At 37.0% G+C, this 24,258-nt stretch overlaps 3 protein-coding genes across 7 annotated transcripts in view; all 3 read left to right on the top strand.

Annotated features, from left to right (window-relative positions):
* The window catches only part of pir (pirin), a 28,637-nt gene extending 27,627 nt beyond the window's left edge, over nucleotides 1–1,010 (top strand). For both annotated transcript variants that reach the window (XM_041259112.1, XM_041259113.1), the window contains one exon: nucleotides 546–1,010. In XM_041259112.1, the coding sequence (XP_041115046.1) occupies nucleotides 546–661 (116 nt within the window). In that variant the 3' untranslated portion in view covers nucleotides 662–1,010. The remainder of the gene's footprint in view (nucleotides 1–545) is intronic.
* Nucleotides 1,011–1,103: 93 nt separating this feature from the next.
* Nucleotides 1,104–14,794, top strand: vegfd (vascular endothelial growth factor D). 3 transcript variants are annotated; one of them, XM_041259110.1, is made up of 8 exons: nucleotides 1,104–2,271; nucleotides 2,453–2,614; nucleotides 10,183–10,384; nucleotides 10,868–11,058; nucleotides 11,229–11,362; nucleotides 12,016–12,110; nucleotides 12,993–13,185; nucleotides 14,467–14,793. In XM_041259110.1, the coding sequence occupies exons 2-8, from the start codon at nucleotides 2,522–2,524 to the stop codon at nucleotides 14,570–14,572; spliced, it is 1,014 nt and encodes a 337-aa protein (XP_041115044.1). In that variant the 5' UTR covers nucleotides 1,104–2,271; nucleotides 2,453–2,521; the 3' UTR covers nucleotides 14,573–14,793. The 3 variants fall into 3 exon arrangements, with proteins under 3 accessions (XP_041115044.1, XP_041115045.1, XP_041115043.1); XM_041259111.1 differs by lacking the exon at nucleotides 2,453–2,614 and having other exon boundaries at nucleotides 14,467–14,794; XM_041259109.1 differs by lacking the exon at nucleotides 1,104–2,271 and having other exon boundaries at nucleotides 2,278–2,614.
* Nucleotides 14,795–17,230: 2,436 nt separating this feature from the next.
* On the top strand, nucleotides 17,231–24,002 carry LOC121320621 (phosphatidylinositol N-acetylglucosaminyltransferase subunit A-like). Of its 2 annotated transcripts, none has more exons than XM_041259108.1 (6): nucleotides 17,231–17,455; nucleotides 19,631–20,420; nucleotides 21,612–21,744; nucleotides 21,965–22,097; nucleotides 22,582–22,788; nucleotides 23,171–24,002. In XM_041259108.1, exons 2-6 carry the CDS (start codon nucleotides 19,706–19,708, stop codon nucleotides 23,462–23,464), a joined length of 1,482 nt encoding a protein of 493 aa, XP_041115042.1. In that variant the 5' UTR covers nucleotides 17,231–17,455; nucleotides 19,631–19,705; the 3' UTR covers nucleotides 23,465–24,002. The 2 variants fall into 2 exon arrangements, with proteins under 2 accessions (XP_041115042.1, XP_041115041.1); XM_041259107.1 differs by having other exon boundaries at nucleotides 17,231–17,529.
* Nucleotides 24,003–24,258: the final 256 nt, after the last annotated feature.

Here is a 24,258-nt window from a genome sequence, read left to right as displayed (position 1 = left end):
GAGACATATTTTATAATCTGTAGACATTAACAACATATTTAATATTTTTAAATTGGCCTTTATGAGCACATTTTTGTAACAAGTGGGTAGGTATATTATTTGTATTCTAATATGCTCCTTTGATAGGTATCTGCAGGCAAGGAGTCATGACTATGGAAGACTAGTATTATTAGGCAAACATTTCTATATGTAACTAACAAACTTTTTGCTAGTTTTATATTTTTAACATTGCCCTTACAGAATAAAATGGGGGCTGTCGGTTTCTCACTCAATACATTAAAAAACCCTTATCCAGATAACAGTTTAATCTAAAAAAGTAGTTTTGTAGTAAAGACGTTGAATGTCTTTAGCTGCTGACCTGGGGGTTTAAAATGAGTGTAGTTTACTTTAGTATATGTTACGTAAGTAGTTTAGTGCAGAAACACAGCTTGACAACTGTATCAAACCATCTTCCTTTTGGCCCGAAACTGCCCTACAGTCCGAATGGTAAGATAAATACATCCTGTTTACACTGTTTATAATGGCATTTTTATTTAATTTACTAGGTCCTTTTGTGATGAACACTGAGGAAGAAATAACACAGGCAATCAATGACTTTCGATCTGGCACCAACGGGTTTGAACGGGCTAAAATATGGAGGTCAAAAATACGATACAAGTGAACATTTTCGGCATATGTTTGTGTCAACAAAATTTGACAAAAACAATGAATATGTGATGCTTGTCTAACAACTTTTTGGGGGTTTTCTTCTCTATGGTGCATTATTTAATGATGAAACAAATTCCACGTTTTTGAAAGGGATTTTAGTAGATAGTGGGATAAGCGTGTGAAATATATCTTCAAGCTCTGCTTTTATAAATGTGTAGAAATAGCAGCCTTAGCTGGGAGTCAGTTTGTTAATTTTTACTAAGATCCATAAAAGCATCTTTTCATAGTGCTTTGTGAGTCTGTAATTTTGTTTTTGTTTTTTTTGTAAATGTGAAAAATCCATTAAAAAAATATAGGAATGATTTTTATTGAATTTCCCTTCAATCGATGAATATAATTCATAAATGACTTTTCATATATTGGGGTCTATTCAGTTGATCTAAAAACTGCCAGATCAAAACATCTTACAGTGCATACTAGTCCTTTAAGTTATTTCTGTCAGTAGAGGACAATTTCTTGGATATTCAAAGCTGTCTATTTTTTCTCTTTTTGACACTTAATTTCTCTTTCTCAGGACCAGCACCAGCAGAGGAGAGGTGCTTCAATAGTTAAAATAACAACTGCCTAGAACAGGGGATGCCATATTCTTGTTTCTCAACAATAAGCAGGGAGTTACACCTTATGGCGAATTCTTTATCCAAGAAATGTAATAAGTGGCAGTTTCAGTATTGTCAATTGGTCATGTTTTTCTTCATTTAAAGAATTGAGTGAAAAACAACAGACTGAATAAAAAACAATTGATCCTCGCATTAGTTGTATTCAGATTTTCAGAAATTCAGATATGAGTGTAAATTTTTACCAGTATATTGTTCTTTCTTGTTTTTTGAAAAATTAGAAGCCCAGTCACACTGATCAGGTTTATCCCTAAGTATAGCAGTGCCATACTGTACACTGAGGAGGTGGTGAATTTACCTATTTACCTATAGTTCCAGATCACTTGATAATATATCTATCTGTAAGAAATGTTAATGTAAGATAAAGTACATCCTTAATGCAATTTTTTTTATTGAATTCAGATTGTAGGCCTACCCTACTTCTAACAGGGTTTTGGGTGCATTGCGAGTTTTATAATAGTTATCTCGTTTTACATTAGAAAAATGATAAGCGCATGCCATTAAAAACGTGGAGGCTACAACACTAAGCTCCAAGTGTGGTAGTTTCATATTTCGGGTTAATTACGCCCCAGGAAGAACGACAGCTTGCACCACAAGTCAGTAGGTTTCAAAGCTCATTCCATTGGCTGCTGTGCATGAACAGGGTTTGGGTGGGATCAAAGCCAGCTTTTTTTTTTTTGTCTGCTGTGGTCTGGATCAGATTTAAAACACATGCTTCTGCACGCTTCTACAAGGGCAGTGAATTCAAGGAAAATATCACAGAATTGGATTAAAGCTTTCAGCAACTAGAAACCTGTGTCGGTTGAGTAGAATTTCAACAGGAAAAGAAAAAGATTTATCACTCAAAGACGGAATACATACTTTTATGAGTATTCTTCTGTACAGATCACAGCATTCCAGAATTGAACAGCTTATGAATTTAACAAAACTTTGAATGGGAACCTCTAAGGTGTGTAATTGCTTCTTTTTTATGTTTTGAATTATTCAGTAAATTTCCATACTTATCAGTTTTTTCCTTGCTGAGAATCTGAGTTGTGTGACTACAAGCTCAACCCATTCAACTCATGTGCAAGTGTAAGCCTATGTCTGCTGCCTGTCAGGATTTAAAAGGCTGAATTTTCTTTTCTAAGGAAATGTAATACCTGTCTGACTGGTCCTGCTACAGAATATACATATATATTGGAGTTCTAAATAACACAATGAAGACACACTGCTGTATCATTATGCACCTATTGGCAGTTTCGTTTGCACGACTAATGCAAGGGGCAGAGTATGATCATGACACTCAACAGGTAAGGTGGTTTCATATACATCTTTCTAATGTACCATATATGCACTCTTTTTTAGTAATTCTATTTTACTTACTATATAACATTGTCAACGTATTAAATTGAATAGTTAGCAACATGGGCAGCTGCATGGTGAAATTTATTCCCACCCACTGCCCTGGCAGTGACCCTCCACCCATGACACAAACTGCTCATTGACATCTCAGAAAATACACTGAATAGGATGTTGAAAAGAAAGATGGTAAAACCTTTAGAATTTCATAGAAACTCATTGGGGTGGGGGGAGGGGTGTCTTTTTACATGCAGTACTGTATCTGAGAGACTTCCAATTAGGTGGTGTCTTTTGATAAATGTGGATATTCACTAGAAAGTTGGAGAAAGAACTAATGTCCAAGGGTAATGTGTTGAACATCTTAGTAGACAATACTGAACATAGGAGATAGATTATTTATTTATTTTTCTGTTTTACAAAAACTGCTAGGAGTAGTTTATTACTACTAACTTTATTTTAACATGAGGCAAAATAGTAATTTAATATATATTTGGGTTGAAAATACAATAACCAGTGAAATGTGAATATAATACATAAGAGCAAGATGGGCTGAATGGCCTGTCGTTTGTAACCTTTCTTATGTTCTTATGTAAAACCTTGTACATAATCAAAATAACACTAGTTACAGTCAGCAATAACTTAGCTGAAAAGTAAAAATATAAACAGCATACTTTGAAATAACTAAATCAAAATGTTTGTCATTCTTAGGCATTATTACAATAAAAGTGTTGATTTTAAATCTGCTTGAAAAACAATGAAGGCTCAGTTTGTGAACCCATTCTAAATCCACTTAAAGCTGCCAACCTTGCCATCCTCTTCTCCCTGGTCTACTATTGCTACCTGCAAGTTACCAGCTCCACAGTGCATACTTTTCCCCTGGCATACCAATGAATTGCTCAAGTCAAGCAACTTTTGTGTTTAATATATCTGACAGTTCCTGACATTATTCATTGGACAGACAACTGACAAAACATTACTTGGTAACTACATACCATCTAAATAAAGGGGGGCTTATCTGTGCATTATTATATAGCAGTAGTAATAACCTGATAACATCACTAAATTCAATTATTATATGGGAATTTGGGGGAATTGCATAGAAATTAATTATATGTGTGACTGAAAACATACCTAAAGGCTTAAACTCCAGCTAGTTTATCATAAGTTACCATGTTTTCATTTTGTAAAATTAAGCAAGATATCTGTTCATAGTTACTTGACTGTGATTTTGAACAATTGGGCCCTAGGGAGGATAAAACTGGAGCCAACCAACTTCACTTCCCACAGCTGCTGGGAACTAAATTCACCTTGGAAACGGCTAGTTTGGAACTTAACTATTCACAACCGTTAACAGAAATTCTGTTGTAAATGTTAATTCCGAATTCAATTTCAGAGAGAATAATAGTACAAACAAAATGTTCAATAAACTGTTTCATTCACATCCTTTTCAGTATAATACTACAACCACCAGATGCCTGCACAGCTGCAAATGGTTTAATATGCAACTGTTTCCTTGTGAAAGCAATCCAATTTGCTAGAAAATGGATGCATGACCCAAAGAAACTATTGTCTCTGACATAACACCCTAGCTCAGGGCAGACTTTTATAATGTACAGAAATTAACATGGTTCATAATGGTATCTAGTGCTGAACAGAAATTATGTTGAAATATTTCACATTACATTTTCCCAAAACTGATTATTAATTTACATTTATATCAGAATTATCATTGTATTCTTTTAAAATAAGCCACATTAAAACATGGAACATCACATCTAAAATTGTATCTATCATAAACAACATTATTAACATCACGTCAAATACAAGCCGCTAGGTTCTCTGCTTGATAATAAAACGATTTTGGAATGTATTGCCAGCACACAGCCAGTGCATGTGCTATACTGTAAGTGTGGGATCTAATTTCAGCCATAAATAATGATGTCTGGGTCCTTGTTCCCCACTGCAGGAGGGTGGTTTCCTGTGGGTGGGGCAGCTATTGCTTCCCTCTGCTACAGTAGGCTGTAAACTCATGGACAATGATTTTGCACATTTATAAGTTACCTTTCAACAAGTCCTGCAGCTCCCTTTCTAACATTTTATATTATGTGTTTTATTACACATGCAAAACTAATTTTCAGACAGAAATATTCTGTGATTTTAACACTGCTACTTGTAAGCGTCATGAAGATGTGGGGAAACGGACCTGGGAATGATGTGTTCTCTCTAAGACAGAGGTTTCTAATTGAATTGATTTCCAGTACTCAGTTTCTGACTGTATCTGTGGTTCTGTGTTATTCTGCATGCATCGTCAGTTTGGGGGAAGGGGTATCTCTTGGCTGCCTTGGAATTGGATGTATTCTTCAATTTATCACACACACATTGTATTTTATTGTATTTGGTTAATTTAAACCAAACAATCTCAAAAGTATTTGTGTGAGGAAAGGCCCACCCACCCAGGGTAAAGACACAGCTTTCAGCAAGGTCCAGGACAATGTTTAGGGAGGAAAAGTGGGGAGGGAGGCAAATGTTCTGTAATGGACAAACACTCCTGATTCACGCACCTCCTTCTTCTCTACACTCGAATGATCGGCCTTATATTATTCTATTATCGTATAGCATTAGAAAATTGTGCTCTTGTTTAGTAACTTGTTTCATTCATGCTGGTGTTTTGTTTAAATGAAAACACTTAAAAGTTAGCTTAAAAGTAAATGCTTTATTGGCTGAACCACACTGAAATACACTACTGTATTGTTTTTCTCTTGTACCTCTGACCTGGCCACCTTGCACAGTCCCTCCATATGTCCAGTGCCTCAATGCATTGTCTGAGAAATGCAGCAAGCATAACAATAACTACAAAGCATCAATGGTGGTATGTAGCCTTAAAAGATACAATTCTAAGACAAATATTTAATCTAGAAGTCTTTGTCTTCTGGTACTTCCAGCACAACTTTTCTTCCCACAAAAGTGACTCCTTGTCTGGAATCAAAATGTTGAACTTGATCAGCGCTGTCAACTCCTTCATGCAGTGAGGATAAACAGCTATTAGCTATCCGCTACTGACACACTGATTCACCACTTTCAGTTTTTTTGACTCACTTAAAACAGTTCTAATTCAACCGATATACTTTCAAAATGCAAATACCACTGATAATATCCAAAGTGCCGTCATGGAAATGTTTTAAATGAGGATATTTCACACAAATTCACCTGCTCTTCCATTGCTTTAAATATTTTTTTTAAATAGCAAAATAACACCAATTATACTGCAGGCATCAGCACTTTAATTGGGAGCTGAAAAGTCTTCTCAGTTCTAAATATTGTGAATTTGAAACAGTTTAAGAAATAATCAATATAAGTATTCAATCAGTTGTATAATTGGTTCATTCAGCTCTACTTTCTTCAGCCACCATGCAGCAACAGTGCAAAAGAATGACTGTCAAAATCACCTCTGCCAACTTGCCCTGCTACATCACCATTACGCAGCAATTCTACTTACAGCCTCTGCCCTACTGGCTTCTTTAAGCTGATTGCTGCATACAGTGCTAGGTTCAGTGACTGTATTTTAAAGTGGGGGCAAAGACTAGGTCCTATTAAAGCTAACGATAAAGATGTAAATAATGAAGCACACTGTAATAATTGCATTTCATGAAGGTGAGTAGTAATTATAAAGATGTGCCTGAGATGCAATGACTGGCACTAGCGGAGGACGTTTCCTGTTAATATTTTTTTTTTTTTAAATATGAGTCACTACAGTTTGTAAAGATGAAGATGAAGATGTGGGCATACCCTCTAATTTTCTTAAATCATCTTTTATATTCCTTCAGATAATTTAATATGCTAACAAGACCAGCTAATTTAAAATTCAGCACTCAGGACGCCACACAATGTAAGGCTAATGTTTTTTACCAATGCTGGAGGAAATCTTTCTGGTCATGATGGAAATAGGCATGTTTGTGCCTTTGTAGTTGGTGCCAGGTAGCAGTGTTTGGCATCGTCCCAGCAATGTGTATTGTGCTAGCGCATTACAGATTAAGGACTCACATTCATGGTTTAACTGTCTGTTCTTGCAAACCACATTTTCTTTTCCGTTTTCTTTAGAATGTACACACTAGTGTTTGTTCATGCACAAACATGTTGAGAAATTGAGGTGTGTTTAGCTATTTGTGGTTTTGTTTGAAGTTTCTATTTCACACCCATAAGCAATAGAGATATCTGCCTGGGTATGTGTGAAGCGTTTTTTTCTGGATACTGGTCATCAGATTCTAAAAAATAAAAATAAAAAATTCTCGAGGAATGCGGCTCCAAACAACAGATTTTGTAATGGAATTTGGTTTTATTAAAAATGTGTTTACTTTTTTTGTGGCAACCAGCGTGGTCAGGAACCTCCTAAATCTGTATAATAAACATTGACATAATTTACATTGAAGATTCTTACACAGATTCCTGAGGTATTTTCTGCCTGTACGAGTTTCAATCTGCATCAACCTTTCTTTTTTAGAAAAGTATACGGCAGTAAATAGTTGACGCAAACCAGTGAGTACAGTACTGTGAGGATACTGTGAACACCTGCTTTGCTTGTTCTTCTTTAAAACACATATGCTGTGTTCTGACTGTAAAGGGAAATGGTCACTCTAGTTTAGAACTAGTTGAAAACACAGAGCATTTGTTCAAAGCTGTGGTTTTACTGAAAGTGAGTCAGGAAGAACATGAAATGTTATGAACAAGTGGATGCTATTTGTCCCATCATTTCTTGTCTGGGCGGGCGTCTAGTATCTTGATCTAGTCTGCCCCTCAAAGATGACGCAGCAGCTACAGTGTGGCTTGGTAAACCATTCCATATACTCAGCCTTTTTTATTTAAACTTGTCCCCTTGTACTATCCAACTGTGTCCTATTGTCCTGATCTCTGTACTTGAAATAGCAAAACTTTTTAGGAGGCTAGTCAGCTAATATTATTATTGTAAAGCCCATAACAGATTAACAGTGTCCTTGACTAAATTATCTGTGTGTGTGTGTGTCTATATAATATGTTATAGATACATTGTTTATCTGTTTGTTTAGAAACAATATGTTTACTTTAGGTTTTTTCACATCTTTCATATATATTATACGTGTACTGATTTAAACAAGCAACTTAAACTAAAAAACTATAAAGAGAGAGAGATTTTTTTTCATATGTGCTATTGGGTTAAACAGCAGTATAGTCCAGTATAAACCATTCCTATTTGTGTAGCCCCTAAACCAAAATACACATTAGCTTAGTCTACAGTTTCCAAAAGCAACCAAGTCTGGGGGACAGTTGAAATGGCTTTTTTTTTTTTTTTTTTTTTTGTATTACAGCTCAGCCTGAATTTTTTTTTTTTTTTAAATAAAAAACCTATACTGTACCTGATGCACACACCTACAATTTACACTATTCATTTCTTAGGAACGACAATGCCATCTAGAGGTAAGGAGAGAAAGCCTAGCTTGTAAACCTCATTTCCACTGATCGTAGGGCATGTTCTGTTTCACTTATTCCTAGTAAAAGTTATTAAGACATTGTAATGTTTTGTGAGAATGAAAAAAGGTGGAGGCAGGGATCAGTTCTCAAGTGCACGGTTTATTATTTACAGGTATTTGGTCACTGTCAGCCGTGACCTACACCTCCAAACCAATAAACCTCACTGGCTAATGATGCCTCTCTTTTAATCGTACTATTGGATTTTCTACTTACTCTCTTTCCTTAACAAACTATTTTGGCTCCTCTTTCTCTCAACAACCAAACCCTTCTACCGTTTTACCGTTGTCAGCTCGAGCTCTCTTCTTTGAATATTTAAGACTCTGGAGTGCTCGCCTGCCTCATGCTGCTCAACACTCTCACCATGTACGAACACCAAAACAAGTAGTTAGCGCAGACGGCCAGATGTTACACAGATCCCACTTAGAGACCAACAAAGTCCTGAAAACGACCCGGAGCCTGAATCAGCGTCAGGTGGGCATGGGCTCCCAGCAGCCATGGCTGGTAGACTGTTAGCCCTGGGAGAACTGGAACCTCCTGGTAAGGGAGTAACAGGGATGAAATGGGGAGCAAGTGGGGAAAGAGGACTATCAGGCAAGGGGGAGACAGGAGCTGCTGGGTCAAGTTCTGCGGGGTCCTGTCCTGAGTAGGGGGCCAGTCAGTCTCGCTGGTGGACCACCCGTCGTCCTCTGGGAGGTAGACCACGTTGCTGATCCTCTACAGGACCCAGTCCAAGCCAGTGGCTCTCGAGTCTGGGACAGCGGCCCCTCTTCTGCTGGGGGCTGTAGATCTACACAAGTTCCCAGTCTTCAAAATGTCTTCCCAGTGCCTGAGTGTCATTGCTCCGCTTCTGCCGAGAACCTGCAGCCATCTGTTGGACCCTGGTAAAAGGGTGAGCCATCTCCAGGTGGTCCAGTAGCATTCTGACGAACTCGGGACCTGGGAGCTCATCTGGGCGTCCAGTGGCCGGCTAAACAATGCAGAGTCCAGAGTGCACGTCGCAACATGCGCAAGGCAGGGGTGCAGGAGGTTGAATCTTGTACTGCTGTCTGGATTGTTACAATATGAATACACACATTTGATTATGCAGTGCATTGTCCAGAATCATTCATGTTTTTAAAACTTGTCAGGGTGCAGCTGTCAAAAAAGGGTCCCCTTTCTGTCGTTTTTTATTATCTATATAACTTCCTCCAGTGGAAATAAAATAAAGAAAAGGATCCTTTATAAATACAGCACTATGACAGAGATGGTAGGCTATATTGTTAAAGCATAGCGCTGATACCGCTGTACAAAAGAGCTGGCTCCCTTGCAAGGAGCGTATATTGGGCTTATGTCTTCGTGTGATTATGTCACCTACTAGCCCTACTGCTGCTTTCCCCTGTGCACGCTAAAATATTAAAGGGCTTTATATAGAATGAGATGCACATTGTTTCAAAATGAACAAAAAGAATTCAAAAGAAAGAGCATTGTTAATGTGTTTGTTATTAGTGGGTGGCTTTGTCTTACAAAAACTTTTGAACATCAGCAAGAACTGAACTTTTTTAATTAAACCTGTACCATGAAAGCATGGTAGCATAGCAAAGCTTCAACAAAACTGTGTAAAAATACTGTTGTAAACTTTTATAAGGGCTCCCAGCATTAACTTTGGAAAATACATAAAGAAAAACATGAGCAAGGTTGGATTTGGTTCACACTGACATAATTGCTGTGAAAAAACTATACACATATTGTTTCCAAACAAACTGATAAACAGTGTCCTTGACTAAATTATCAATGTTTATTGTTAAGTAAAATTAATAAACAAAACATCAAACTCACAAAACAAAGATAATTAAATAGATCCACTATGGGCATACAAGGTGCCACTGAGTTGATGTGATTATTCTACAAATATCACATTGATACTTAATGAAAATTGCTTCTAAATCCCTTGGGTGAGGGAAATGCCACTTCACCTCAGTGTCTTGTTAGTCTGTCTGCCTATCATTTATTCCATTTATACACCCCACTACACAAAAAGAGCAGGGAAGCCGTGGAGCACAGGATTAGATCTACCTCGAACCTAGAGGAGCTGCTGCAGACCACGCACTACGAGGACTGGAAGCTGTGGAAGTGCAGACTGAAACTCAAGGAGCTCGCGACCAAGAATGATCCCCCCTTGCTGACCTCTCACCGTTCCACGCGGTATGCTGCTGCCGTCTACGACCTGGAAATTCTGAAAGGCAAGTCCACTGTATGAAGAGACCTGGAGTCTGGGATCTTGGCAGGCTCACTTGGCCAGTTACCAATTATTTAGTGTTTGGGAAATGTTTTTCCTGCTGAAGGAAAATCTGCAGTAATTCATTTGAAGGGTATATCATTTCTTGAAATAAAACATGATCTAAGTGCTTTTTTTTTTTTAATTTGGCAGACACTTCTGTGTCCGCGGGTTAAACCATTTGTCAAACTACACCCTATTGCAGAAAAATAACAGGCAATTTTATAAAATAACCATAATCACATTGCCAAAAACTAGCAATGAGGCAGGTGCCTATTTAGCAAGAATAGTTACTACTGGGTGGGACAAGTTTCTTTGAAATACTACAAGAAACACCAAAAATACTTTTGCTGTTGATAACATATTCCTTTACTCTATGTTTCTTATATGCTGTACTTCTCACACTATTACTTGTGATAATCACATTGCCATTGTCCTTTTCTTGAAGCCATTGATGATGAATGGCAGAAAATCCAGTGCACGCCCCGGGAGACATGCGTAGATGTTGCCAAGGAGCTGGCCACTAACACAAACGTTTTCTTCAAGCCGCCTTGTGTGTCTGTCTTCAGGTGTGGTGGATGCTGCAATGAAGAAAGCCTGTCATGCAGAAACACGAGTGTCTCCTACATCACTAAAACAGTAAAGAGATGTATTTATTTATTTGCTCTGAATGTACAGTTATGTTCTCTCAATGCAGCAAATGCTCACAAATACCCAAGTCCTATTGCCAAGCCAATAAGGGATATTGAAACTGCTTGGATATCACTGCCATTATACCTAATTGATGTATTTTTGCATTCTCTCTGTAGCTCTTTCAAATATCCATTCCACTGACATACATGCCACAGCCTGTGACCTTAGGAGTAGCCAATCACACAGCCTGCAAGTGTATGCCACCTACAATGATCCGAAGACATGCTCCTCACCACCACAGAGACAACAGGTGTGTGAGTTTTTATGAGTTCAATGAGGAGGCATAGCTGACTGAGTCCTGATGAGAGGAATGATGAAAAGAATAGGTTGGATTTTCTGTCTAAACCCTGATATTACAGTTTTGTTTTTGTTTTGTTTTTAAATATATTTTTACAATGAACATACTATGATTGCTAGGAGGCTAAAATACATATTTGTTATTACTATTGTTACAGAATGTAGTACAACATAATAAGATAACTGAAAGTTGTGTTAAAATTGCCCTTTTATTTCATTTAAATATTCCAATTTTTAAACTATTTGAGATACAAACATCATGTTTGCAGGGTTATACATCGGGAATCATGTGACCTTTTGCATCACGTGACACTTCCCCTTATTAGGTTGTGTTAAACTTGCCCTTTCCTTTTTAAATCCCAGTTTAAAAGACATTCATATGTGAAAAAAAATGTTTAAAAGGAAAATATGAACTAGCCTTACTAATTTATTTATTTTGTCATTTTTGTTTTCTTCACAAAACTCTTTAATTTTACACGAGCCAAGGTTTAATAGGTTTTTAGACTCAATAGTAATCTAGGTCAAAGTTTTATTAGACTGTGATACTCTCTAATGACACATCAAGCCATACCACTTCTTAAATAATTTTCAATGCATCTCTTCCAGTTGCCACCATTCACCAAAACCATGTAATAATGTTGAGTTCTGGGACAGTACAACATGTCAGTGCGTGCCATACCCACAGAGGAGGATGAGAGCAGGTAGGCGTCAGCTTGTTGAAAACATCTGCAGGATAACTAGTAATGTCCATTTCTGTGCCGCAGTTCCCGATATGCTATATAAATGATAATAAAATAAAAAGTTTATTTTATGCAATTTAAATAGTGTCTGAAAATTGAATTGACCGATACTTCTAATGTTTCTATCTGCTTCTAGTGTTTTCATGTGACTTAGAACCTGCTCAAATTCAAAGCAACAAAATCCAAAAATCTGCACCATGAAAAAGAGGAAGTTAAAACTCCTGATAATAAAGCTCTGGAACAAATTTGGGATTTTTAAACAGACAACATAACGAACCAAACAGATCATTGATAAACATTTAATTAAAGGTGAAATTCAAAAACAAATCATATTTATACTTTTCTAATTGATACAAGTGACTCATATTGCAGGGCCTTTCAGGTTAAATAGCTCTAGTTCCAGAAAGCACAAATATATCAGGATTTTCTCCCAATTTGGTATGCCCAATTATTATTATTATTATTATTATTATTATTATTATTTCTCCTTCACCGCGGAAATTCCAATCACACAGCTCAGGGACACAAGGCTCAGTGGGCAGGAATTCGAGAAGGGAGGTTGGCAGGCTACTAGCCTCTGGGAGGACAAAGACCAGACCAGCAAATCTCCGCCCCCAAGCTCACCTGGAGTCTGGCCTATAGGGGTCACCGCAGAGCAGTGAAAAGAAACAGTCTAAGCCAGATCCCACCTCCCCAACCCGGGGAGCGTCAAAGCCAATGTGGCGCCCCCGCGGAATCCCCAGTGAAGACCGGCTGCATCGCACAATTAGAGGATTTTGTTTTTAAGATCCTCTAAAGTACTTTATTGATCTAGAAATTAAAACTTTTGACCTTCTGTTCTAGAACTTTCTCCGATCGCAGAGCTGGCAGTCTGTGGACCCTTTGCGATGTTTGATGAAGATCTGTGTGAATGTGTCTGCAGACGGGAATGCCCCGTAAACTACTCCATGAACTTTGGGAACTGTACCTGCCAGTGTTCTGAAAGCTCTGAGACCTGTGCCCAAAAAGACAGGCTTTTCGACCCAGAGTCTTGCAGGTAACATTATGAATGTCCTACTCAACCATAAATATTCAATCAGTCTTTATCAATGACTGCGTGTGGCAAAGTGGTTGATTGTGTACAGGTACAGGTGATTAAAGAACAGACAGACACCTGTAATCTGTAATCCAGGTGAAAAGGTTTGCTTTAATTATTTTTAAGTCCAGTGCCTGATGACAAAACAAACAGTAAATAATAATGGAGGTGAGTAATACAGCGGGGTGTATTACTTATGTGCTGGCCCGCAAATAATAATCCTGCTTTTGTTATACACCCACACAAAACACAAAACACATACACAAGTCTGTTAGTGAGTGAATTAGTGCTAGTGGTGCAAATACAGTTTTATTTGTGTCAAAGGTGCAGTGTTGTCCGGTTTCGTGCTGGCCCCAGGCGACAGCTCCGGAACTGTGTTAACTGTCTGGTAATGCAAGACAAGATGAAACAGTTACAAACAAACAAAAACACAACACTTCCAGTTTTTAGTAACAAGCTACTTTTACTGTCCTTCTGGCTTTAACTCACTATAAACCAATGTGAAGGAAACTGATTGTGATTCTCCGCCCCCGTTATATGCTGTCACTGATGACCCCTTGGTAAACGAATGCAGCTGCCTTTACAATCTGCGGCTGCTACGTCGTTTCCCTTCCAGGTCAATACGTTCTTGCAATGGAGTCTCGCCTTTTTCCACACTGACCGACTTCCCGACCCAGGGAAAGAACTGTCAAACCAGCCCGTCAAAAAAAACTCTGTCCTCACTTAGTACCCTCACAGGTCGGGATGGAGATTTACAACCAAGGTTCATTGTATTTCTGTTGCACTGTGTCACAAGCCAATGTGTCTATCCCCCCAAGGTGAATCAGTGAGGCCATGAAACGTGTTGTGACACGGGGATGCTTTGATTTTGCTCACACATTTCTAGTTTGTACAATTTTGATTGGCCGCTGATAAAAAAAAAAATAAAAAAAATATAGCAACATTTTATTTTAAATCTTGAATTATCAATATCAAAATCACAGTTGTACAGTATTATTGTTTGATTTAACCATTTGAGATAAAAAACAACAAAAAAAAAACGATAAACAAAACAAAAGGAAGGCCTGGTCAAAGTGGCGGCAAAACAAACGATTTAATTACAAAGTAAAAAACAAGAGCAGCCAAAGAAAGAACAGTCTTCATTTACTCCTATCAAATTCACTATCAAATTCTGTGTTGATTTTAGGGTCCAAAAATAAGGTGGGAGCTCATTTTGCACTTTCATTCCTCTTTTCTGTGCAGCTGTAAGTGGGAGAGGGAGTGCCCAGTAAAACACTGTCAACCTGGAAGGTCTAACAAGCTGAAAAACTGCCATTGTGTCAGGGAGAGAAAGAACCGCCACCCCTGAAACAGGGAGAAGACAGAGTGAACTCTCTTCAGAGCATCACTTCATAAGCTTCACTTAATTTATTAATGTGTTTGTATTATTATCATTACTACACAATGTAATGTAATCTAACTCTTAATCCCCTTACATGCAATATTAACATATTACTGTTGTATGACTGTTGCTTTTCCATTAAGTAAGCACTGAACATTTAATCTTCACTTTAAAGTTATGGTATTTTTGTATTTTTTTGTATGTGTTTAAAATGTCTTTTATAAAAAAAAAACATTATTTGTGTGATATTTATATATATATGAACAATAAGTGTTAGTGTTTCTACGTATGGTATTTAAAAAAAAAAAAAAATCAGATACGTTTCAAGGGTCAACCTATACCCTGCTGGGATAAGCCACAACTGGATTTTACTGGATCTTTACAGCACTGTGTTGAATCACCCTGGATTGCATCAACCGCCTATTAATGATTATCTTGGATTTACCATTAAAAATATGGGTTTGACGCAAATCAGAGTGATTCCTCAGCGCTATAATATTTGTCAATTAGAAATCCAGCTGTGGCTTATCCATGTGGGGTATAGCTAGGGCTTGTTTTTCGGTTTATATTCATTTCATTTATCAGTGCTTAATTTTAACTATTTTCGAGTTTTACGTAAATCTTTAATTTTTTTTTAGGAGATTTTATATACTGTATGAAAGTTTACGGTTACTTTCTAAAATGCTTGGGTGTTTTTTGTCACAATATGTATAGTAACTCGATTAGTATTTGCACACTTAAGGTGTATCTTCTTTACTTTGCTGTCTTCCACAACGAAATCCTTATGGTCACAGGCACATTCTGGAGTTTTTGTGTGTCTAGGCATATTATTTTACATTTCGCCACAATTTCTAGTTCTGTTTTAAATTCCCCCTATCTAACTATAATATAGCTTTAAATCCTACAAACAAGCCTTCTGATTGTAATCTTGAAATCTAGCAAGCGGATTCTCCAATAGAAATATAGGAATTTGCTGCCATCAGTAGTTGGGGTGGGTTTAAATATTCAGATTGAATCAATAATAGATTCGAGTCAGGAAGGAGAAACATTAGCCAACTGCACTGGGAAAGGTAGTTAGTTTTTGGGTTTTTTAATGGGAAAGGAGTGAAGTCAACGTGAATTGAGTAACCATTTTGAGTGTTTTTCCGATGTTTATTGGCTATACACCGATTTCAATGTTTTTGTGTTGAGGGTGTTTTATCAGGTTTTATCTGTTAAAACTGAAAATCTGAAGCTCTAGGTATTATGTTAATTTTCTTATCACTCTTTAAGCTACTTATTTTTGGTGTGGATTGTTGTATGCCAAAGTTGTATCAAAACAACTGGCCAGTGGACACTGTGAGAAAGGTACCCCAAAGTATCTATTATACTGTCTAGCATCTAGCCAGTCTCCTATGTCCCAGTCCTACAAAGCTGTAAATCAGGATACAACAATGACGCATTTTAGATGAAGGGTCTTCCAGATAAATTGGTGCAACGTTATGTGTGGACTAGCATAATTTTAACTGCCTTGTGTGTTCTGCTTCCAGATACCCATGGAGTGTTCTGTCACTGTTTCATTGGCAAGTCTGCTATTTCCGTTACACGCTGTGTGATACAGTTTAAAATAAGAAGCATCTGCAATGAGACTGTCGATTGGGTGTTGGGTCACTATGGGCAGCCAGGGTGGTTAAGGTGTATATGATGCTCACATTGTTGTGAAAGGATACATGATCATCCCCCATCCAATTCATTAAAAGGCAACACTTGTGAAGCCTAACTTCAAACTTCAATCATTTGGTAGCACCAGCCAACTGTGAGTTTAGTATCAGCCCAACACAGAAATTCAACTTTTTATGTCACCATTTGGATTACAATTTAATTTCCCCATATTACACAAAACAGCGTGCTGCAAATGGCATGTTTTATTTTGTAATACCTGTCCCATACATGTGAACTAGGGCACACATGCCTATTAACACTTGCACACAAGACATATAATTTGTTCTTTCATGTCCCCTCCCAGGTTCCGTAGAACTTAAATGGAAACAGTAGCACAAGTTTAATGAATGTTACTTACAAATAGAAATGCATGATTGAAAAACACACAATAACTGCTGTACCGAACGCCGTACCCCTAACTGGTTATAGCGGTCACAGTGTGTGTTACCCAATTGAAAATTAACTGATATACTGTATTCAAATAAAATGAATTACTATCATTAATAAATAGTATTACATCACACTTGCGATTGAGTTCATAGCACAAGGACGAAATAGGGAGGGGGGGATGGAGGGGAAGCAGGGGGGCTCATTCCCTGACCGAGAATTGAACGCAGGCCGCGGCGGTGAGAGCGCCCAATCCTAACCACTAGACCACCAGGGATACTTCCACAAAACGCCTGAATTACTACTCTAATTTGATAATATGTTTAATAATTATTTTTTTTTGTAGCAGAATCTGTATTTAGCTCAGCATTAAACTGTTCCTTACCATAACCAATCATCTCGTGCTATGTATGGCCTAACAACCTTGACGACGACGTACCCGTATATGTAAGAGTATACGCGTCGACGCTTATGTGGACGGTTCGACACACACATGCAGTATACATATGTTGATATGTATGGAATGAACATGTTTTATGTTTACAATGTAATGATAATTTCAAATCTCAGTGTATCTAGGAATTAAGCTAGAAAAAAAAGTATTAAAAAAAACATCGAAGTGAGCTTTTATTCTTGATACTATGGTAGGCTTATTTATCCCAATCCCAACACGCTCAGCGTCATCATTGCTAAGCGGAAGGGATTTAACACAACCCGGAAAAACAAATGATTAACCGTGACTGAACAAGCAAGAAAAAGCTGGTATGTTTCTATTTTGAAAAGAGAGCGCGTTAATTTAAGAAGCACCAAGACACAAAAGGAAATGCTACTCGGTGGTAGGAACGAAAAGATCATTATTTTAATCTATATCTAAATATAAAGCGCTTGATTTCATTTGTACACCATTACCGACAGTTGTTTGCAGCCGCCTTGCTGCTTACACACATATTCTTGCCAAATATTTAATTGCCATAATGTTTTAATAACAGTATACTTATTGAATTGGGAAAAGCCGTGTACTAGTTGTAATTACCGGTACACATACACACGAGAAAGATTCGACTATGCTACTCTTCTTACGTTCATTTTTCGACTAGGCTACTACTCTTACGTTCATTTTTGTAGGCGTTTCCTTCCTTGACGGTTGGTAGAAACAACGTGTCATGTCATATGAGTAGTTAAATGTATTGATATGGCGTGTATATAAACTTTCATTTTTGGTTTATAAATTCGCTGCTTTAATGGTTTATGCTGTTTTAATTTTCGCTTTTAATTTGAAGCATAGTCTTCCAGAACTGAATTAACTAACCCACCCATAACTAACACACGAATGGTAATGTAATGTTATGGCAGCTTTATATCTTAACATAATATGAAAGTACCAATACAAACTAGCTACTGTAGAATGCATTGTTCTGCAAGACACTTGTACTGACAGCAATCGGTTGCAAAGTTAAAGACCTGACGACCTACCATTAAATTGTGTGTGTGTGTGTGTGTGTCTCTCTCTCTCTCTCTCTCTCTCTCTCTCTCTCTCTCTCTCTCTCTCTCTCTCTCTCTCTCTCTCTCTCTCTATATATATATATATATATATATATATATATATATATATATATATATCTATATATAATAGATATATAATATATACTATATATAATATATATATATGAGAATATCAAATACTCTTGTGTACTGCGCAGGTAATGTGGTACTGTAGCTTTAATTTGACACGCACTGTGACGTTACTGTTCACTGTTTGAGTTATAGGTTATGTTTTGGGGGATGATCTTCAGATCGTGTTCGGATTAAATTAGTTTCTGCCTAATTCGCACGACAACCCCACCTCGAACACGAAAATAATTTTACATTTACCCCAACCCGATCTAGATGGGGGGGTGGGGTCGGTATTTTGTGTTGGGATCCTTATATATATAATTTCAGACCGGGGACCCAAAATTTCTAGGACCTGGACCTCCTGACCCCTTAGGAGGAGAAAAAAAAAAAAAAAAAAAAAAAAAAAACTAAACATAGTATCAAAGTTGGAAACGGATTTATATTCCAGTCATTATATAAATAAATAAAAAGAAAGAAGTCAGGACTACTTTAGTAATCATTAACCCTTCATATATATATATATATATATATATATATATATATATATATATTATATATATATATATATATATATATATATATTTTTTTTTTTTTTTTATTGGGTTAGTATTAGATATTACAATTGTTATTGTATTTTTTATTAAGTATTTCATATTCACCACGTTTGTGGTAAGGATAATGATAATAAAATTGAATAGTTAGGGGTGTGTTACCATCAGTGCTGTAAAGGGATGCTGCAGTATTTGCTCCACTACTGTGTGCTTGCACCACACTTGTTGTAAATAATGCATATATTCTCACAATTTACATATAGTAGTAACATAGTAGTGGTCAATAGCCTGGTAGTGCTGGTCACAAGTCTTTAAAAAAAAAAAAAAAAAGAAAAAAAGTTTGGTATTGTTAAATGTTTAAAATATATTTACATTTAATTCTGATTAATTGCAGGGAATGTCATCTGTGTTTAGAGTAGTTTTTGATCTTAACTTTGAACATTGAAGTAATTTCAAACTAGATTAATTTTCATTTGCTTTAGATTGAGCTTTCTTTGCCTGTTACAAGACCACGTGGTATACATTACTATTACAATCCGTGGAGGTTCAAATGGGATACTTTGCATAATTTAGATTAAGATAAAATAATCATTAAAAAAAAAAAGAAAGAAATTGGATGATGTGGTAGCTGGGTTCATTTACCAACTATAATGTATTTGTCATTCAAGACACATTTGGTTTACAGTACTGTGTACAATGAATTGTTTACCCTCATGCCAGCCCCTTCAACCTCTCAGCTGGAAATAATGAACATCATCTATTTATATCTTAGGTACATTTGTGTCCATCTGGGTGACATACCGAAGACAGGATGAAATAGCTGTGACTGGAGAGCTTGTATGAAACTATGGGTCGGAAGAAGGGAGAGGGGCGGAATACACCCATCCCTGACAGTTTCTTGGATTTTGCTGCTATGAATCTGAAGGAAGTGCCTCGGAAGCAGAATGTATGCATGGTGTCTGATTTCTTTTATCCAAATATGGGAGGAGTTGAAAGCCACATTTACCAGCTATCCCAGTGTTTGATTGAAAGAGGACACAAGGTGATTATTGTAACCCATGCTTATGGAAACAGAAAGGGTATTAGGTACCTCACTAATGGGCTAAAAGTGTACTACCTACCTCTGAAGGTCATGTACAACCAGTCCACATCCACAACAGTCTTCCACAGTCTACCTCTGCTTAGGTATATCTTTGTGCGGGAGCGGATCACGATAGTTCATTCCCACAGTTCCTTTTCATCCATGGCACACGACTCCCTCTTTCATGCCAAGACGATGGGACTGCACACAGTTTTCACAGACCATTTGCTTTTCGGGTTTGCTGATGTGAGTTCTGTGCTGACCAACAAACTACTGACTGTCTCTCTCTGTGACACCAATCACATTATCTGTGTGTCCTTCACTAGCAAAGAAAACACTGTACTCAGAGGTGCAGTGAACCCGGAGATAGTCTCTGTGATTCCCAATGCTGTCGATCCTACTGACTTCACTCCAAACCCATCCAAGAGGGACAAAAATAAAATAACCATTGTGGTTGTTAGTCGACTTGTTTACAGAAAAGGTAATTTGTCACAAATACACTTTTACAATAAAATAAAGCCTCAAAGTTTAGCTTGGCAAAATAGGTCTATTCAATAGGAGGCTGTGTGGTCCAGTGGTTAAAGAAAAGGCCTTGTGACCAGGAGGTCTCCAGTTCAAATTCTGACTTGCTGTGTGACCTTGAGCAGGCCACTTAACCTCCTTGTGTTCTGTCTTTCAGGTGAGACGTTGTTGTAAGTGACTATGCAGCTGATGCATAGTTCACACACCCTAGACTCTAAGTCGCCTTGTATAAAGGTGTCTGCTAAATAAGCAAATAGTAATAATTTAAACACAGCTGAGTCTTTTAAAATACTGAATAAAATGCACATTTTTGGTCAAATATTTTTACAGCTATAATAGACTTTTTAAAACGGGTGGATGTTTGATTTTAATAACATTGGGCTCTATTCATTATTTAAACGGTGGTGGTATTTAGGTCCGGTATCGTTTAGATCAGGAGATTAGAATTCACATTGTGTTTATATTACCGTTTTCCTTAAAAATCTTAGAAAGAAAAATTGTGCCTAAAATACAGTAATGTGGCATGATGTAACAGAACTTCTCTAAAACATGTATGACAGACTATATTGCCATTTTCCAAAAAAAAAAACATGTAAATGTTATGCAAAATTTGGAAAAAGTATAAATGTTAAAATTAAATTAATAAATTCAGTGACAAACTTTTTGACTAAAGATTAAAGCAATTTCAAAAGACATTGAAATGTTGTTGAATTTATTGTCTTTTTTTCTTGTATTTCTAAATGTAGCACTTCGAGGTGTTTTGCAGTATGATACGTCTGTGAACTATGCTATTGAGATGTTTGTCTTGTTAAACATATTTACTCCTGTTGGAACATAACTTAAAAAAATCAATTGATACCAGGGATGAACAACTCCAGTCCCTGACCTAGAAGGGTTAAATTGGTTCAGTTAAGTAATTAAGGGTACAGGTGGAATAAAGACTTTGGCTCAATTTCATTGGTAAACATTTTGAAAGAACGAAAGTAAAAAAAAAAAAAAAAAAAATGAAACCTTATCATACCTGATATATCATGTTACTGTAAAAGATTTATGTGCCCAGCTATATGTTTATTATGCAGTTTTCATTTACAGTTTAGTTTCATTTGAAAAACAAGACATTTTATTGAGTAACATGATTTTTCTTATTTAGGAATAGATTTACTTGGTGGCATAATTCCTGAGCTTTGTCAGAAATACCCTGACTTGCAATTTCTTATTGGTGGTGAGGGACCCAAAAGACTTGTGCTTGAGGAGGTCAGAGAAAAATACCAGCTTCATGACAGGTAAAGTGAGATCTCAATTCTTTAGACATTTTCCATCAACATAAACTGCCCTATTTATAAATAATTCATACATTTGAGATATTAATACAAAAAACAAGAAAAAAAAACAACTGAAACCTTACATACATTTAATACAACTATAAGACATTAAGTTGTTCAAGTTGATAACTTCTATGTCACATCCCAGGTGAATAACATTGAATAATGTATTTTCTTATAGGGTACGTCTTTTAGGAGCCTTGGAACACAAAGATGTTAGAAATGTTTTAGTTCAGGGTCATATTTTCCTCAATACATCTCTAACAGAAGCATTCTGCGTGGCCATAGTAGAGGGTGCAAGTTGTGGGCTTCAGGTAAGTCTGCTTTTTAAAGTTGCATTAAGTATGATTTAGTACTAATAATGTATTAGTTTTGTTTTCTGGAATTGATATACAGCCCTTTAAGTTTTGCATAACAAAGTTAATCAGTCCAGTTACGCTTGTTGAAATGTGTTTCTTAGCTGGTTATTACATGTGGTATATCTTGGAAATGACTTGCTGGAAGAAGGCCATGCAGCCTGTAAGTATTATACCCACACTGCTGTGCGTGTGGCACAGAAGAATCAGTCTTCACATCATCATTTAGAACAAATAAATCACTGGTTGAGAGCATGAAAATCATAACTAACAAAATAAATAAAAAATAGGTTAATTTAAAAATATAAATCAGCCATCCAGTGTTTCATTTTTGTGAATTTTGTATACATTTTCTTGTCCTCAGCCTTCAAAATTGAACTCAAATTATAATTAATGTCTGTTTGTGCAATTCAACTCATTCCAACGTGTTTGTTTTGTCTAGGTTGTTAGCACACGTGTTGGGGGCATCCCAGAGGTGCTCCCTGAGGATCTCATTATCCTTTGTGAGCCCACAGTGAAGTCTCTGTGTGAAGGACTGGAGATGGTTATAGCCAAACACAGGGCAGGGAGTCTGCCCCCACCTGCTGCCATTCACAACAGAGTAAGGACCCTCTACACATGGAGGAATGTTGCAGAGAGGACAGAAAAGGCATGTATATAATGTACTTGTGTACGTTTGTGTGGGATTTCAAGTTTGTGATCTGTGACCACTTATTGTCACAGCAGCATTTACTTCATGGTTAACAATTTATATCTAGTAGCTAAATCATATGGTGATGGTACAGACTAAAATAAAAAGATCGCTGGACAATAAATGCCAGTAGACTGAGATTTAAGTATATTAAAGGCTTCCATGGAAGTTATCCCTCCCTTTCTTATGGTCATTCTATTTATAACCAGTGATCCCTGTCAACTACTGATGATACTTGTAAATTCCATTATAGGATTATTTCCTGGGTGGCTAAGTAAAACATTGTAAAACCAATGTTCCCTAGCTTGAAACTAAAATACATGTTTTTCTATTACTTTAGATTTATGACAGAGTGGCTAAAGAAGTTGTCTTGCCTATGGGTGAACGGCTTAACAGACTGATGTCTCGCTGCGGGCCTGTTGCTGGCTGTATTTTTTCACTTTTCGCTGTCTTGGACTTCCTGATCTTGGTGTTTCTGAGATGGCTCGTACCCGATTCCAATATTGACATTGCGGTGGATGCTACAGGAGTTCGAGGAGCTTGGAGACAGATGTCCACTCCTCCTAACACACGCACAAGCACAGGTTATAATTTAAACTGCCAAATAGCAAGAGACTTAAATCACACTCAATAAGTCAATACTATTGACTCAATGGGTACCTATGATTGCATGTTTTATTTCATTGAGTGAAAAGCTTTACATCTGATGTTGAACACACATCTGAATTGTAATTTATTAAAATGACCTCCTCCCTGGTAGTTTTTACAAAATAGCTCCTAATTTTTGTTTCTTCTCAGGTGGTAGAATTTTATTTGTGCCAAATTGCTTGTGAGTTTATTATGTATGTTTTTTTTTTTCCCTAAACAAGTAAAACTTAAAGGGTTGAACATTATAAAAATGTCTATTATTGGAACTAGGATTAATGTATAAATATGTGTGCTAAAACAGGATTATATTGTCTAAACTAGGTACAGTGCTCCCTCGCTATAATGTGGGTCTCGTGGGGGACACACAATATTAGCATTATAACCAAAGAGCCTTATAAATGGGGAGGGGAGGTGGGGTGGGGGGCGCCATGGGACACACAGCACATCTGACTAAATACAAAATAGAATAACTTCCTCTCTATAATGCACATATAGTGAAGCAAAAATGTAACATTCCGTGAATTAACCATGCATAAAGCACCAGTAATCAATGCTATATTTTATACAAAAAAAAAAAAAGTAACATTTTCACTTGTGGATCATTTTAATTAGCAGTTTTTAAACTATAAATAGCCTGGCTAAATGGCGGTCGGGAGTTCAGTTCGAAGCAACAGACAACCACACCAAGTGCAAGAAGGAGAATGGGTCTGGACAGGGAAAGAGGGAATGGGCTCGCCCTAGGTTCGGCTGCCAAGCGGAGCTGAAGCATCTTATCTTCCA

Source organism: Polyodon spathula, chromosome 9 (assembly GCF_017654505.1).
Source record: "Polyodon spathula isolate WHYD16114869_AA chromosome 9, ASM1765450v1, whole genome shotgun sequence".
Classification (NCBI taxonomy): Eukaryota; Metazoa; Chordata; class Actinopteri; order Acipenseriformes; family Polyodontidae; genus Polyodon; species Polyodon spathula.
Note: the sequence above shows the minus strand (reverse complement) of the source record. Positions and strands in the feature narration are given on the sequence as shown.

Coding starts and splice junctions, on each gene's coding strand:
- vegfd (XM_041259110.1), top strand. CDS start 2,522: ATGAAGACACACTGCTGTATCATTATGCACCTATTGGCAGTTTCGTTT. Junction 2,615..10,182: donor ATGATCATGACACTCAACAG/GTAAGGTGGTTT, acceptor CTACACAAAAAG/AGCAGGGAAGCCGTGGAGCA. Junction 10,385..10,867: donor CGACCTGGAAATTCTGAAAG/GCAAGTCCACTG, acceptor CTTTTCTTGAAG/CCATTGATGATGAATGGCAG.
- LOC121320621 (XM_041259108.1), top strand. CDS start 19,706: ATGGGTCGGAAGAAGGGAGAGGGGCGGAATACACCCATCCCTGACAGT. Junction 20,421..21,611: donor TCGACTTGTTTACAGAAAAG/GTAATTTGTCAC, acceptor TTTCTTATTTAG/GAATAGATTTACTTGGTGGC. Junction 21,745..21,964: donor AAATACCAGCTTCATGACAG/GTAAAGTGAGAT, acceptor ATTTTCTTATAG/GGTACGTCTTTTAGGAGCCT.